Genomic DNA, 16,908 nt, shown 5'->3' on the forward strand with positions numbered 1-16,908 from the left:
GTACGCAACTTAGTAATTCACCTCGTATTTAACTCTGTACAAGCCTATAAATAGAGGTCTTGTGCAGGCTTTTGGGGACAGGGTTCTAGAGCTTCACACTTATTTTCAAACTCTCACTTTCATGTACCATTTTCTCTCGATTTTTAGGATATTTCAAGCTTATAATTTGCACTCTAAACGAATATTCATCATTTTAATCATATCTCACCGTTATTCTCACATTAGTTCAAATTTTCTCTTTTATTTCTTCTCTAATTCATTATTGACTTAAGTATTGAAGTGCTAACCAGATTTTATAGAATTAATTCTTCGATAATCTTATTTTTTTTTTTTTTTTTGAAAATCCTAAATTTCTTGTGGCATGGCCAACTATAATGATGTTTGATGGTAAATTTTTAAATGAATTCATATGTAAAATATGACGCTAAAACTTCATAGAAACACAAATTATAAAATAGCAGAAAGACACTGACAAGATTGTTGGCGAGGAGAAAAATGTGAGAATTTACATCAAGGCAGAGATTTGTTGAAAAGTGGCTAAGTCCCACGTAAGGAAATTATGGCCAAGCTCAAGCATCTTTGGCCTATAAATTTTGAGTTTGTTAGCATTATTTAGCATCGATCCCAAGATCAAACCATTCTTTTAACAGTGTCCAAAAATATAAGCATGTTTTTCGGCTGAACCTATTAAATCTTGTATTCATTATTTTGTCATTTATGTTTGGAATGATTACATTTACACTCCCTAATTTATTATTTGTTCATACAAAGTATTTCTATTTTTTTTTTATGTAATTACAAAAACTATCCATAATAAGTAAAAAGAAAGAGTGCTCGTGTAATCATATTGATGTTTTTTAGGAATGTATATGTAATTTTTTAAAAAATATAGATAATTTATATAAATAACATTGACCTCATGGACTGAGTCCATCAATCGAACGTGCCAAATTATATTTTTAAGCAGAATTACTCGCAAGTGCACACACATATACATCAGTATGTGCTTTAAATAATTATACATCGTACTTAAAAAAAAATATATATATATATATAACAGAGGCTAAGTCGTTGAAAATGTGTGAGAGGCCTAGATCTCCACCCCGTCCTCATGATGTCCATTCCCTTCAAATTCATCACATTCCTACGGGCGTCCACCCACCAGTTACTTTTTGGACAGGAAAAATATAATTTATCCCACGAGATATGTAAAATGAGCAAAAATTCTCTTTGGAACGAATTAGCAAATTATCCCCTTGAATTTTGAAATTGATAGGGAGGTACTTTCCTTCATTTCGAAAGAATACAACGGGCATTTGCTATTTTTTTCTTTACATAATTTTTTTGTGTTCATTTCTCATATCACATGATAAATTGCAATTTTTCCGTTACGTTTTTGACCTTAAGTTTTTCAATAGTTATGCAGCTAACATTTCTACAGTGAATTCAAGAAATGGAACAAGAAAACATACTACATATGTATATAAACATATAGTTGATTCATGGGAAAACCCGAACACAGTGATCATATATATATATATATCCTTAATTAGGGCAAGAAACAGTTACTAGTAAGACGAAGAGGAGTGCGTGCGTCAGTGATTGATTATTCAGTCAGTTATTGAGTAGCAGCTGTCGGGCTCGAACGGTGACCTGAAGGCGAGCCAGTGCGTGCATGCAGTGTAGAGCAAAGCGCGCCTGTCGTCGTACCACCACCCCGCGAACCACGGCTTGCAGCTTCACGAGGCTTCTCAGTGCTCTATACGCCCGTCTCGCCTATTCCCACATGCATACAAAATTAAATGACCAAAACACTAAATTATATTCCGTGGAATGATAACAAAATATTAGTAGGCGCAAAACTATCAAGAAAATATAAGATGGGAAATGGGCTGTTGTAAATGGCGTTAAAATCAGGGAGTATTTATAATTTTTTAAACTACAAGGAGGTATTTATAATTATCCAAAACTTCAGGAAAAGTGGTTGTAATTTACTCATATTTTCATCGTTAAAACTTCTAGCTAAATCACCAACAAAAAAACTAGATGCTGAATCAACGATTACCAAGTAAATGTTTTTTTTCTAGCTAAACTTTCACTATTTTGCAAGAAACTCGTATTGTTGCTAATGATATTATTTGTTATAGCGTTACCAGATGACCCCTAAAGCATGCTTGGATTGTGATGGCGGCGATGTCATCCCTTGACGTGAAATCTGAACCGGCATTCTCTTGGCAGGCGCTGCTGTTGGATTCTTGGCTGAAGTTTCCGTTGTTGGTGTGGAGAACGATGATGGCATTGTCGCCGTGGTGATGCGAAGATCGGAAAAGCTTTCTCCTCATCATTCCCCACCACAGCTTGTCTCTGTTCTTGCCCATCTCTGCCACTTGCCTGTGCTGCAGAGTTACTTCTTCCTGGATTTTAACGATCAGACCGTAGCATGGAAATGTTCAAGATGTGTGTGTGGATGACATGTTTGCTTCAGGAGGAGCACTTCGCATCTCTCTGCAGGCCACACAACGTGCCCAGGATGAATGAGTTTCTTAGTCAACGTCTCTTCTATCAAATTTGTGTTAGTTGGGAAATTTTAGTTCGGATTCGACCCGTCAAATATTAATAAATTATATGATAAGGGCAATACACTTTTCGATAAGTGTATAGTTTAAAAAAAAGTGATGAATTACATAACAAGTTTGATACACTTGCTCTATGTTGATTTGGTTTAGTTATCAGTTCTATTTGGATATTGATTATAGAAAACAGAAAAAATTGTTGGAGTATATTAACTTAAGGATGTTTAGTCAGCTTGACGATCTCAGGTGTTTTCAAATATTTAATTAATAAAAACTTTTAATTATTTGGATAAAAAATAAAATTATAAATTTTATAAAGTGTCTATGATAATAATTAGGGATAATTACACTGTCCTTTTATGAGGTTTGGTGTAATTCCACGTCAACTCCTTGTGTTTTTTTGAAAGCTACAATTACTATTTTTGTGGTTTGCTTTCGTCTAACAAACAGATTAATCCGTTAGTTAAAGTTAACGAAATTTACTGATATCCACAAAAAAAGTGATTGAAAATCTATAATTACATTCAATTGACTTATTGAACGTCAAATAAAGCTTTTGGAACTATGCAAACTACCTTTATAAGAGTAAAGATTGCACATCCTCACATATATTAACGTGCGAAGATGTATAAGAATAGTTGATTATAAAAAATTTGTTTGACCTGCAGTAAATCAGTGATAAATCCATCGGAGGTAAATATGAATTTTCATTCATCTTTGTTTATCGATATCAACAAATTCCATGAGTTTTAATGAATGGATTTATCTATTTGTTGAACAAAGTCAAACACAATGGGTACTAAATGTAATTTTTCAAATTATAGAGATTTACGTGTAGCATGACCATGTTCCCGAATTCTTTTGACAGGGAGAGAGTGTGATGCCTCGTATTTAATTTTATGTATCAGTTTTAATAAATTAAATTATGATACCATCGGGATTTAATATTCTTTTACTTTAAAGTTTATTTGCGAAAAATTTATTTGAGTTAATTTGGGATGAAGAAGAAATTATATGAAACTTGCTTACTTAAACTTTAAAAGTTAAAAAGTCTCAAATCGATTAGGAAATAAATTATGGGATATGATTCAAATATATTAAAACCTTAAGAGACTAAATTGAAATTTTATAAAGTTATTAGGGTCAAAATATATAAGTATAAGAATTAAGGGGTTAGTTTTATAAATATATCAAAAAAAGAGAGATGAAAATTGGTCGACAGCACGTGACTGCCACCAACCATCCTAAATAATAAGCAAGTGGCCCATATACCTTTTGCTTTGGCCCACACACTCACACAAAGACAGAGGTGAATATATATATATATATATATATATGTCTAAAGACACATATATACATAGGAGTTGGACTTCACTGTGAGTAGTATTTAAAATTATATTTGTATTTATAAAATTGGAGGAATATATATATTATGTATGGCTATACGTATGTATTAAAGGTGATCTGTTCTTACGATGGATTTGAATAAAATATTTCTTGAGATCGTTCATTGATAAACGAAAACAGATATAATATTTGACTATCTACTTGGATTTGAATGGGCTTTCGAAACTCTTTGGAGTTAAGTGCTATAACGTGATTATTATTATCGTCATGTGGTATTCTGGTATTCGTTATGAACTTCCATTGGGAGCCACCTCTAGAGTCCATATGAGTATTCAAAATGAATTTCCGTTGGAAGCCACCTCTAGAGTCCATATGAGTATTCAAAAGGTCTCATTTATCTCGATATTGTTCAGTTCGTAGTAATATTAAATATGCATGTGATCTTTAGATTGTCTATTTTCTACATAATTGTTCGACCGGCTTTGTAGATTTAATGCGGCTCTTGCTAAACGATCAATGGATCCGGGACTATACGATTCGTGAGGTACACTGGAGTAATAATTAAAAATAATAATAATAATAATTAAAAAAAAAAAAGAAGACAACAAAGTACTCTATGCCGTACCGACCTTGTCACGAGCTGTAACAAGTTTAGCTTAAAGGTGGGAAGATACGTGACAATACTACGTTCTCCATTGGACAGGGAGAGTACCTACCAACAGCTCAATCATCCTCATCATCCAAGTTTTATGCTTTGTTTTTAATATAAAAAAAATACAAGCAATCTTCTTCTGATATTGTAAATGAGTAAATTATCACTTTATAAAAAAAATAATTTATCTTTTTGTATTTTTAAAAATGCAGCAATTTATCTCTGTGTTTTTCAAAATGAAGCAATTCACCTTCTTATACAAGGAGGTAGATTACTTCATTTTAAAAAAACATAGAAAGATAAATTGTTATTAATTTTTCATAAAAAATAATTTGCTCATCTACAATATCACGATAGGGTAAATTATATTAAACCCTTTTCCAGAATACAAGATTGAATAAAAAACAAGACCACTTTGTTCAATTTAAAAAAAAAAAAACACTAGATAAAGTTATATAAAGTTTGACCCAAGTGGGACAAATTCTCCTAAAGGTGATTTCAGTTTCATTGGATTGATGTCCAATCAAGAAGCCACACCATTAATCTAATTGCTCCCTCCTCAAAACTCATGAAAGAAAAAATAAAATAAAAAAAGAAAGAAAGAATCCAATAAAATCACAATATTTACTCAAAATCAGATCATATCTTTCTAAAAATTTATTTTTTAGAAAATGTTGTTTTACTTTGGTATGATTTCATAATTATTCAATTATTAATATATCTAAATGACATTGTTGATTAATAAGCTCCCATGTAAAATTTATACTTTTGAATTTAAATTGCGAATTCGACATTAAATCAAATAAAATGAGTTATTTTTGAACGGGAAAAATGTATTTATTTTATTAATAATTATTTATCTTTCATTTGAATTTTTAATTTTTTTTTGGTTTATTTTATCTTTGCCACATAAATTGTCAGGTTCTTGGGTATATATGCTGCTTCAGCATCCAATAATTGGTAAATTCTTCAGTTTAATTATTGCATTTTTTACCACATTAGATTATTTCGGCAAGTTTTTTGTACTCCCATAAAGTTTAGACATAAATATTGTACGGTTTTAAAATTGCCAACCCTATAGTCAAGTATTTAGGAAATGTCATCCTTAACTTTAATTTTTAATAGGGCTAGAAATGCAGTTGGGTGATACCGTGATAGTGTCACATGTAATGGAGTATGCTAGGTCAAGATACGCAGTGAGTCAGCTCGGTTTAAGATTGGATTGAATCGACAGAAAAGTGGGATGAATTAGGCCAAGTCGGTTTGTGACTGGGCCAGTCTCAAATATTGAAACCAAGACCGGCTCAGTCCAGTGCCCCGAGACCGCCTAGTCTTGAGTCTGGCTTGGGTTGGATTTGTAGGGCCATTTTTTTTTTTATTTATAAAAATAATGCATGACACATAAGTTTTAACGAACTATTCTAGTAGCTTTTTAATACTTTCGAAACTCCAAAAGTTTTCTTTTTTATTGTTCATCTTTTGTCGGAACCTCAACTGTATCAATTCATGAATTGGCTCGAATTTATAAATGGACTCAATAGAGACCCAAGGCCGAGAACAATTCCAAGACCAAACTTTTTCGAATTGATCTAAAATTTTCACTTTCTTCTCCAACAACTTAACTTTTTCTCTTAATCAAATTTCAATGAATTTCATCAAAATGGTTTCTCATCCCTTCTTTTATTCTTCATTCCCGTACTTACTCCATTGGTTTTCATCCCAAAACCCTAGTTACCAATCTTCACATTTTAACAAATCTTGATCTTTATCAAGAACCCTTCTTGTCAATGGCATGCACGTTCACTATGTTTACCCAACTAGTAATTCACAAAACAACAAAACGTACTGGAAATCAACACGAGTGACATGCAGCACCAATTATGATCAGGTCAAAGAATGAGAGGAAAAGAAGAGATGAAGATGGATAGGCAGTGGAGAAGAATCCAAATGAGCAGACAATCCCTAAACTCTACCTTGTACAGATATATATATCCCTTCCCACCCAATCCCCATTCCTTCCTCAGCTGCTTCCTCCACAGCAGCTAGCAAAAGAAGTTAAAACAGGCGGGTCTGATCAGAAGCAAGCAGCAAAAGAAAATGGGCCCCCAACAGAAAGAAAAATTCTTGCTTCTTTGGGCTAGTAAAGGACTGTAAGACTAACTGTCCGTTTTCCTTCCTAAATATTTAACTAAGATATGGATCAACCAGCGCAAACCCATCAAAATATAGCGTTTCTTGATCGTTGGTAGCTCGAGGGTCAAAAGGGAGCTGTTGAGGTGCGATGGAGAGTCTTCTTTTTCTGATTTTGAGCAGCTGCAGCTCTATATAACTGGTAAAATTTAACGCTAAATCAGTGACTTTTCTTTCCCTCTATAGAAAGAAACATGAAGGGCTTGGAGAGTTACATATATGGTAACGAGTGGGAGTCAGTTTCTTTGTTGCAAAATGTCAAAAGACAAGAAAACATGCGTAACCAAAACGGGGCCAGAAGAACAAATTAAAGTTCTCTAACAAACTATACCATATAGAGCATAGATTTTTGCCCATAAAACATGGGTTCTTCCAATTCCCCTTTTGTGTACTGTTACCCGATCTTGGCTAAAAAGGCATGGTTTTTATGAAAAAGACGTGCTTTCTAGTGTAAATGGATGAAAAGGAGTGATGTTTAGCTAGTGATTTAGCTGTACATATACATAGATGTACCTGTTCTTGCTGCTCCTTGAGCCTGGCATTCTCTTCCAGCAAATGGGCAACTTCTAGCTCTAACTCATTCGTGTAAGCCTGTAGAAAAAGATGGGACAATGAACTAAAGAAAGTTGAACAAAAGAGATGTTAAGGAAATTCTTGAATCAATACGTACTTCTGCAGTCGTTTTCATAAGTAACGCCATATTATAAGAAGCATGGACTCTTGAAGCCCACCAGGTGAAATTTCCATATAATTAGCTAACTTAAATGAGAAGGATGATGTTGTGTTCAAGTAGTATTATTTCTCAGAGCCAAAAGCTCATTTTGATGTTTATTAAGCTAAAACTAAACTAGGAAAGCTGCAGGGAGTTAAAGAAGTTAAAGTTAGGGCGAGTGAAGATGCTTTCCTGCTTTCTAGCCCTTGACCGAGCAGCAGACTCGCGGTTCTTGATCATACGCTTGTGGCGACGGTCGCCGGAGCTTCTGTCGGAGTCGGGGAACCTCTTCTTCCCGCCGCAGCAATTGTCGTCAGAAACCAGAGCATCGAAGGGCGGGTTGAGAGAGGATACATGTGGAATGGGGTGATGATGGGGCTGAAAGAACAATGAGCTGAAGTGATGGGTAGCAGAGTTGAGAGTGAGCATTGTGGGAGGCGGGGGAGGAGGAGGAGGCGGAGAGGAGGCGAAGCCTGAGGAGGAGTTGGCGGGGGGCGGCGGATCTTTGGAGAAAAAGTCCTGGAGGATGACCCCATGTGCGGAAGGGTGGTGGGGGATATCAGAGGCAAGAGTGATGTCTCTCCAAACCTCTTCCATTGTCTTGGGATTACTGTTCAAAGTGCTGTAAGGAGAGGGAGAGGAAGAAGTGGAAGAAGAAAATGAGGTAGAAGCAGAAGACGAGGAAGAAGAAGAAGAAGTCCACATTTGGAGAGGCAGTGGGGTTGGAATTAATGTGAAATTCAACTCTTACTACATTATTTTTTGAATAGGAAGGCAGAGATCAGTGAATTGGCTTTCTTTTGTGTACAGAAGAAAGACTGGTTGTGTACGGGGAATAGTTGTGTCAATTCTGTGCATTGTCTTGTCGAAGTGATGCACACAGTACCACGCGTCCATAGGACACAGTTCATATCTGTGTGGAGCTTTCTCACCTCAAAATGCCTTTACCATCTACTCTCTCCAGCCCTACTTCACCAATAGATTTTGTTCGATTCACTATCAAATTTGGACCATAGTTCAAACCCCGAAACGTTTATTTCATCCTTTGTTTTTTCTTTTTTTATTTTATAAAAGGAAATTGTTCAGACTAAATGGAGCCAAGTAATCGAAATTTATTAATTCTAGAATGTTTTATGTTTGATATAGAAAGACAAAATTACTTTAAAATATTAAAAGTTCATTTTTATATGGGAATGACATTTTAAGAACAATAACTACATGGGTGGCAACCGATCATCAAAGTTTTCTAATTCATGTAAGTTGTTGACGTGGACGAAATTAAAGTTTTTGAAATTAGGATTTTTTTTTGTGGTGAATTACCCAATTTTGTATTATAAGAACTGCAGTTACAAGAAGCCGACAATTAAATGCCCATGATTCATGTAATCCATTTATGCGTATTAGTACATTGTTTTCATTGGTAAAACTTGTACGTATAATGCTCTTGCTTACGCGCCGCACACAATGGCCAGCAGTGCGCACGCGCGAGATAGCGTTGGGCGCCTACACGTGGGCAATCTGCAGCTACACTGTCGTGTGTGCTAGGGCTGTTGCAGTCGTGCTGGAATTGTTCGGAAACAACGACTAGCCGTTTTGTGACTGAAAATATTTTTTTCTAATTTTTTTGAATATTTATATAATTGGAGTTATTTTATACTTTAAATGGTTAAATATGAACTTTTTTTCCATGCAAATTCAATTCTAGTTAAATTTTGAAAAAAACTTTCCTCATAAAAGTTTATTATTTGGTATGTTCAAATATATGTTTAGGAAAGTCATGGATGTTTTTCAAAATTTATTGAGTACTCAATGTCATTTGATGCTTAATTTATTTTTAGAAATATTGGATTTCCTAAAAGTGATGAAAAATATTTTTATGGGGATTAAATTATTTTGAAGTATCCAAAACTTAAATTTAATCTAAAACATTTCAGAAATGTGTTAAGGAGATCAAAATAATTTTGAAAATTATTAAAGTTATCTATTATTAAATTGCAAAACTAAGTTAGGATCTACATGTGTTTTAGATATAAATTTGCATATACCATGTTAGATACAAAGTTAATACATGAGATAAGTTCTGCATTTTTAATATGTGATATTTTAAATGCAATGTGATTTATTTATGTGATAAATAAATTAGAAATGATCACAAAATTCGTGCCTTATCTCATTGAAATTTTCTTTTTTGGTTATGAGGCTTGCAGGCCTCTTTGTTCTTCTTCTCTATTATTTTTAGTCTTGTAATAAAACTGGTTTATTGTCTCCCTCTGATGTACTCTCTCAACTGCTAATAGGGTTTTCTATATTATTTCACAATGCAATGAGTGTAAATTAAGGTGAGGACCTATTTCTGCAAAATAAATGTAAAGAAGGCCTAATTCATGAGATGGATTCCATGGTGGGCCCATGGATATGAAGATCACAAAGAGGAACCCAAGATGCAAAGATGATTACAATCCCCATTACATGTAATAAATTTTTATTATTGAACTTGTAATAGCGAGCATTTACTATAAAAAGACCAATGATCCACTACGGGCTTAATGAATTGTATGGGATGGATTTGTGATCATCCACATGTGCTATGCTTTATTGCAAGTGATGCATTTATTTTGTATGAATATTTTATATTTGATATAAGTACAAGCATGGAAAACACTGAGGTGAGATCTTGGTCATGAATGAATGAACTCTCACATGGAATATCCAAGTTGTATATTAGATCCACAATATGCATTCCATCTGGCGTTTTAGTATGAGATGCTACCGTTCTCTTTATATGGTCTCATGAGTTGTGACGTATTCGGGAGTAGTGGAAAGTTGTACTACTGTCGTGAACAAATTTACTATTCCATATTTTCCTGTCTCACAAGTCGTAGGGGGCAATAATAGAGATAGTCCATTTGGTCGATGGGTCGAGTCTAACATGGGGTAGCGTGATTCAGTTGGAGTCCTTGGGATCATATGAAAAGTGAGGCGAAGTTCTTGGATATCTCGTATAATGAGAAGGGTAAATATTACCTTCCACAAAATAATTTTCGTGTGAATCGTAAAAGCAGGGCATGGAGAATTATTGTTGTGAACCTTGAGCTTATTAGAAAATTATTAATCGAAAGCCCAATTAAAGTGATGGGATTTTTAATAAAATAGTGGGAGTGATTAATGACTAAAGACCACTTCATGAGTATATTCAATATTAAGAAAATCTGCTAATTTTTTGCTTTTATTTTGATGTAGATCAAAACAATGTCTAAGAATTCATTATCCAGAATCCTTGACTCTAATAAACTAAAAAGAATGAACTTTAATGATTGGCTTAGAGATCTAAAAATTATTTCGGGTTTCAATAACCATGCGTATGTTCTGGATAAGTTACCTCCTATTGCCCTTCTAGAAGGATGTGTGACGTTTGAGAAATGGGTTGAAGACAATCAAAAGGTCCGCAGCATCATGTTGGCTTCGATAACAAATGAGCTCCAAAAATAGCATGATAGGCTTGATAGGCATGATAAGAGTTATATGCGGCTCCTAATAGGCATATATAATATGCCACGATGAGGGCATTCTTTGGTATTAAGATTGTTGAAGAATCGTTGGTTCATGAACATTGTGTCAAGATGCTCTCGCTTGTCAAAAAGCTTGAGGATCTGAAAGCAAGCATGGACAAAGACACATATATCGATGTGCTCCTCTAGCCTCTTCCTCCATCATTCAACCTATTTAGGTCAATTTCAATATGAATGGGCTTGAAAAGTCTATTTCGGAATTGACCAATATATTGGTGCAATACAGGGCAACGGTAAAATGATTTGTGCCTGTATTGATCAAGGAGGCTATGACTTCCAAAAAGGACAAGAAGGCTCAGCATTGAAAGAAGAAGAGCAAAACCAAAGTAGCAGCCCCTGCGCCCAAGTAGTCAAGCCTGTTGACAAGGGCAAAGCGAAAGTGGTTGAGAAGGGCAATCACACAGATGATGTGTGCCATTTCTATAGTGAAAAGGTGTTTCTTGCCTTTGTCTAAAGAGGTACGTTTGTGATCATGTTAGATAATCAAGTTGCTAAGAAAGCTGTAAGATTAATTCACTTAGTCGTTAGTGATCATGTTAGGATAATTTTAAAGATTGTTATTATGTACCTAGCATGATCAAAAATATTGTTCCAATTCCCATATTAGATACTGAAGGTTATGAATTTTTTATCAGTAAAATTTTTTTTATCTTTTGAAGAGTGGTTCCTCAATGTGCTTGGTAAACTAATGAACGGTCTTTATAATATCCACGCCATAAATTGATTATGATTTTTTAAAATAAATAAAAATTAGAAAATCAAGAAAATGCACAGATTTGGCGTGTTAGGCTTGACCATATTTCTAAAAATAAGATAAGAAGGTTGATGGACTCAAAGAGTTTAGAAATAGACAGTTTAAACTACCTACTATAGGAAGTGGCTCGGTCTGAGAGGCACTGTAGAAGCACAAAGAAAAACAAATTAACGAAATTTAAAGCATAATTAACAATAGCAAAGGGATGTAACCTTGATTTATCCTGAGCGTTCAGTGTATTAAAAAGTAATCTATTACAATTCAATAATTAAAACAAGAAAATCAAGGGGCAATAATATAAATGGAACCTTTATCCTCTTTGTTTTCTTCAATAAATTTCGTGCGTTGTTTCTCTTCAATCCAATCGCTCTCCTCAAATTTCAACCTTAAGTTCCTTCAAAGAAGTCCACTATAATTATAGAGGACCTTCCTTTTCTCGTTCTAGCAAGACAAAGGAAAGGGAAGGAGAAAATCAAACATACGTTATGAATTATGGTTTTGATTCCTCTTCTTTGTAATGTTTTTATTTTATTGAAGCTCATAATTATTTCTTTATATTAAAATTTGTCATTGTCGTACAACCCTCCCATACAGAAGCTGTCTGAAAACTTTTTTTAATGCATTAATTATCAATACATATTTTATTCATAAATTAAAAATTAACACTTTGTACAATATATGTTATATTGATAACGATGAGAACATATACATGCAAAATTCAATACTAATATATTATTTCAATTTCAAGTAATAATAAGCTTAAAGAAAGTGGAGTAAATTTAATTATTGATTACATGTAATTGCATGGAATTCATTTTGAAAAAAAATTAATTGAGTAGTTAATTTAACATGAGTTGGAATGTTATAGGACATCTTTTGGTATTATAATAATTTGGTTCAATGGTATCAGAACTACTACTTTGAGTCTATAGATCCTCTTCCCTTTATAATAATACTAGATACGGTGACATGCAATACCTGCGCACATAATTTTTTTAGTAATACTTTTATTTTATTAAAGCTCATAATTTGTTTCTTTATATTGAAATTTATCATTACCTTACAACCTCACATATCTGTCTGATAACTCTTTTCAATACATTAATTATCAATACATATTTTTCTCAAATTAAATTAAAAATTAACACTTTCTACAATATATATTATATTGATAACGATTATTATATATACATGCAAAACAAATACTGATATGCTATAATAAACTTAAACAAATTGAAAGTAAATTACTTTTTTGAGCATGGAATTAATTTTGTAAAAAACTTGAATGAGTGGCTAATTTTAACATGAATTGGGAAGTTGAAGGGTATTTTCAGTATTAACACAATTTAATGTAGTGGTATCAAAACTACCACTTTGAGTGTTTTATAATAATATAGAAGATATAAATATAGTATCGACACTGTAGATTTTAAAATTTAATTATTATTTTAAAAAAATATAAATGTTATTAGGGTAAATAAAAATATTAAAAAATTAAAAGAAAATTATAATAAATTATTGAAAAAAAGAGTGAGGAAAACAAAAAGAAAAAGAGACATGGAAGTTGAGAAGAAAGAGAAAAATAAAGATTAATAAGATAAATAGATAAATAACAAACAAGAAATTTAAGACCAAAAGGGTATTTTTCAATTTGTAGCGATGCATTAAAATGATAAAGGGGGCAGATGCTATCACCTATCTAAAGTTTAGACAAGCGATTTACTTCTTCATTACTCAAAACACGACACCATCACTACATAATCAAACTTCAGTGCCCTCATCTCTTGATGGGAGCCGACACTCATATGCACATTTGTACACAATAATCAAAAGTGAAATCCAGTCTTCCTCTCCGAAAAAGAAAGGCAAGAGATTAACCAACTTTGATGACTACAAGACTGTTGAAAATATTAGGTCCAGAAAACAAGGTGGGTTGATGTCATGTTGTAAGAACATCGGGTATAGTAGGAGAATGAGCTCCGAGAACTCTGCCGCCAACATCTGGGAAGTTTTCGTATCCTGGCAAAGGACTTACGTTGCCATCAACATCGACAGCCACAGGATACTTGAGAAGATGACCTTGCAGTAGTGTGAAATCATCACTAGCATACCTCTTCCAATTATCTTCACCAACCTCGTTCACCCTCTTTACACACTCCAATGTCTCGGGCTCCTTGAAACAGCTTTCAACCGTTCCAAGGTGTTCAGCCCAGAGGGACATCCTATAACCGTAAACCTGCAGGTATGGAACTCAATACTGATGGGTCTGTTGGAACATTTTGTTCATTGAAAGTTAAACAAACTACATTCCTTTCTACAATAGCTGTCATATGCATAGTTGTCACTATATGATGTGGCGAAAAAGACAGGTTTCAAAGGTTTCACAAGATTGAAAAGTTAGATTTCCTCCACTTCAATTAGCAATTTGTGCCAAATTACTTGCTTTTTCTGTTTAGCTCTTCAACAATCTTTCTGTATGGCTTGGTAATGGTGCTCAAATTTTCTCAAGTAAAAAGAGCAGCATCCGTATCCAATATCAGTTACAACAAAGAGACTTGCTATTATTGATGCAAAAGCCCTTTAAAAGGCAATACTACCGCACTTTGTTTGCTATATGAATAAGGCGTGGCACTGGTCAAGATTCAAGGCTGCTAACTCCTATGTTGTCACTGGAAAGTCAAATTCGACAATTTCATCTTTTACACTCTTCCAGTGGTGCATATAAATACTATTACCAAAATGACACAGATGCAACTGTAAAGTTAAAGAGCTAAAGATTTTATCCATAAAAGCGAACACTTGCAGCACTGGAACACGTACAAGACCTTATTATAAAATCAACTTCAGCATGCTATTAAGCTGTTCATCGCAATAATAATCAGTTGAGAGCATGCGCCACCAGATGATAATTAACAGGCAATAATTTACCTGACGCTAATAGGAACAGGAAAAGCATCACAAAATGAACAAACCTCGCCATGTGGATGTCGCTGCTTCCCTGTCCACGTATGATGAGGCTGATACGCGCCCATTGCTATCTCTGTGTCTTTAGTGCCAGCCATTGATCTTTGATTAATATTGGCTGACCCTATTATTACGTACTCATCATCCACTATCATTCCTTTGGCATGCACATAAATCATGAAGCGCTGAAACTTCTGTGAGTCTGAAACCTGATTGGAAGGCTCATGCATAACCAGGAGTTCTATAAGATTAAGAAAAAAATAACAATATAGAAATGCATAATCCTGATATAGAGATATGGCTGCAAATCCGTCTAAAATTAGATGATTAGATGCCCCAAACCATGAAAAATGGCAATAATAATTCAGGAGTAAAAATGACTAGCTTGATCTGGAGATGGCATAGCGGAGAAGAGGATCCATGTTACCATCTCTGATATCCCAGATTCCGTTGAATCACACATATGAAAACAATATGTGAACATATGATTCAGATAACTCCAAGAACAAAGCCAGGTTCCACGAAGATGATTATGGCATGTTAAAGGAACTTCAAATCTCCATTGGCCTTTTAATTCCCAGGAGACAATTATCTCTTCTGTGTTCATGTTTTCCATTGGATATATGTATATGTATGTCCTTTTGGGTGTTCCTCATCACCTAAGCAGTTATAGTTGGTTAGGAACAGGTCCAATTTGTTCTTCTTTCATTCTCTCATGTCCGATACAAAAAAGCTCCTTTCAGAAATCTTAGGACTAAAACTTGAGCCTTCATAATCCATTCACCAATAGCCGTAGCTAACACATACAATGATCACATCACCTATGCGCACCTCTTCTCAGACTCCATCATCAGCTATAGAGTTTCAAAAGAATTTACCATGAATGACAGCCATGACTGTAAAATTCATGCCCTTTTTTTTTTTTTTCCAATGCAGAGTATAAAACTTTAGCATGCAATTTGCACTTGAGTAATAATTTCTAAGTACATGTATATGTACAACATTATTGTAAACACAAGAAAGGGTGTATATTGTGGTTTAGTATAACAACCTTATCAGCATCTCCAGAAACCTGAGCAGCAGTGTTTGTAAATGGTTCCCGATTGCCAAGACAGAAAAAATTCAAGTAGTCTAGTGGATGAGAGTCCAAAAGTTGCATTGATTTGATCTCGTTCGCAATAACTTGATACATCATCTGCATTGTTTGGCCCTATCCAACAAAAAAGACGTGAAGAGCTTAATTCCACTACTTACTTGATATATTACTTTGTCAAGTGCTTCATCCCATGCCACCAAATAAATTATCACAGTATCTTTCATCCAGTTGATGCAACAAGATAATAAAATGAGAGAATCTTGAATCCAAACCAAAAAAGTTTGCTCGCAGAATGACCAGACAGTTTATGTTTGCAAACTAACACAGGATGCTTTAAAAAAGGCATCTCGGGTGTTTAAATATCATTAAGAGCATCCACTGGAAAGAAAAAAAATGCAAAGATCTTCTTGATACTCCACCTACGCACCGCGAAGCAGCTGCCTAAGGGACAATAGAGAAACAATGCAAGCAAGAACTGGCTCATACTTCTATTTATTTACTATCAGATACCTCTCCAGCAGCTACGCCAATCAGATAAAATAGTAGAGCGCTAAAAATTTGCACTCCTGTCATATTGTATAACCAAGGTCTGTAACAAATGCATGGAACTAAGATACTAAACTCTCACAATCTAATAAAGTTTCTTTCTCCTAAAATCCTTCCTTTTCTCCTACCCAAGTAAAATGAAGTAAGTAGCAGCAAAATTATATCTTGTAACCAAATGCAATCATTATCAACTTTAATTTTGTCATGTCTAGTGAACTAATACATAGAGTCCATATGCTCTAATATCACATATATAACTTTTTTTTGTGCATTTGACGCATTCAGCAAGGATACTATGTCTCTAGGATAAACAAACTACATCAGGGGAATTAGAGGCAGATTACCTGCCAAAAAAGAATTTCTTGCATAACATTGTCCTTGGGATTGCCCTCAGGCCACATTGGCAGAACAACATACACAGCAAATCTCTCATTAGCTCTTATTTTACTAGCAATTTTCAACGCCAACTCCATAGGGATTAGATGATCAACCCCTGTTGGAAAGA

At 34.2% G+C, this 16,908-nt stretch overlaps 3 protein-coding genes across 3 annotated transcripts in view; all 3 read right to left on the reverse strand.

The window, feature by feature from the left end:
* On the reverse strand, positions 1,532–2,502 carry LOC105178394 (protein IQ-DOMAIN 31). The gene is made up of 2 exons (XM_011101859.2): positions 2,154–2,502; positions 1,532–1,776 (listed from the first exon to the last, which is right to left on the reverse strand). The coding sequence occupies exons 1-2, from the start codon at positions 2,376–2,378 to the stop codon at positions 1,615–1,617; spliced, it is 387 nt and encodes a 128-aa protein (XP_011100161.1). The 5' UTR covers positions 2,379–2,502; the 3' UTR covers positions 1,532–1,614.
* On the reverse strand, positions 6,777–8,327 carry LOC105178182 (protein FD). The gene is made up of 3 exons (XM_011101587.2): positions 7,667–8,327; positions 7,276–7,353; positions 6,777–6,901 (listed from the first exon to the last, which is right to left on the reverse strand). The coding sequence occupies exons 1-3, from the start codon at positions 8,177–8,179 to the stop codon at positions 6,830–6,832; spliced, it is 663 nt and encodes a 220-aa protein (XP_011099889.1). The 5' UTR covers positions 8,180–8,327; the 3' UTR covers positions 6,777–6,829.
* Positions 13,438–16,908, reverse strand: part of LOC105178183 (phospholipase D delta) — a 9,696-nt gene continuing 6,225 nt past the window's right edge. The window contains exons 7-10 of the mRNA XM_011101590.2: positions 16,748–16,896; positions 15,813–15,971; positions 14,770–14,970; positions 13,438–14,033 (exon numbers count right to left, since the gene is read on the reverse strand). Coding sequence (XP_011099892.1) covers positions 13,737–14,033; positions 14,770–14,970; positions 15,813–15,971; positions 16,748–16,896 — 806 coding nt within the window. The 3' untranslated portion in view covers positions 13,438–13,736. The remainder of the gene's footprint in view (positions 14,034–14,769; positions 14,971–15,812; positions 15,972–16,747; positions 16,897–16,908) is intronic.

Source organism: Sesamum indicum, linkage group LG15 (genome assembly GCF_000512975.1).
Source record: "Sesamum indicum cultivar Zhongzhi No. 13 linkage group LG15, S_indicum_v1.0, whole genome shotgun sequence".
In the NCBI taxonomy this organism is placed as follows: Eukaryota; Viridiplantae; Streptophyta; class Magnoliopsida; order Lamiales; family Pedaliaceae; genus Sesamum; species Sesamum indicum.

What these genes read in the sequence shown, in the direction of transcription:
- LOC105178182 (XM_011101587.2), bottom strand. Translation starts at nt 8,179, where the DNA reads ATGTGGACTTCTTCTTCTTCTTCCTCGTCTTCTGCTTCTACCTCATTT. An exon ending in GGTCAAGGGCTAGAAAGCAG is followed by an intron (nt 7,354 to 7,666) that starts GAAAGCATCTTC and finishes CTTTTTCTACAG; the next exon opens with GCTTACACGAATGAGTTAGA. An exon ending in TCAAGGAGCAGCAAGAACAG is followed by an intron (nt 6,902 to 7,275) that starts GTACATCTATGT and finishes AAATTTTACCAG; the next exon opens with TTATATAGAGCTGCAGCTGC.
- LOC105178394 (XM_011101859.2), bottom strand. Translation starts at nt 2,378, where the DNA reads ATGGGCAAGAACAGAGACAAGCTGTGGTGGGGAATGATGAGGAGAAAG. An exon ending in CATGCTTTAGGGGTCATCTG is followed by an intron (nt 1,777 to 2,153) that starts GTAACGCTATAA and finishes ATGTGGGAATAG; the next exon opens with GCGAGACGGGCGTATAGAGC.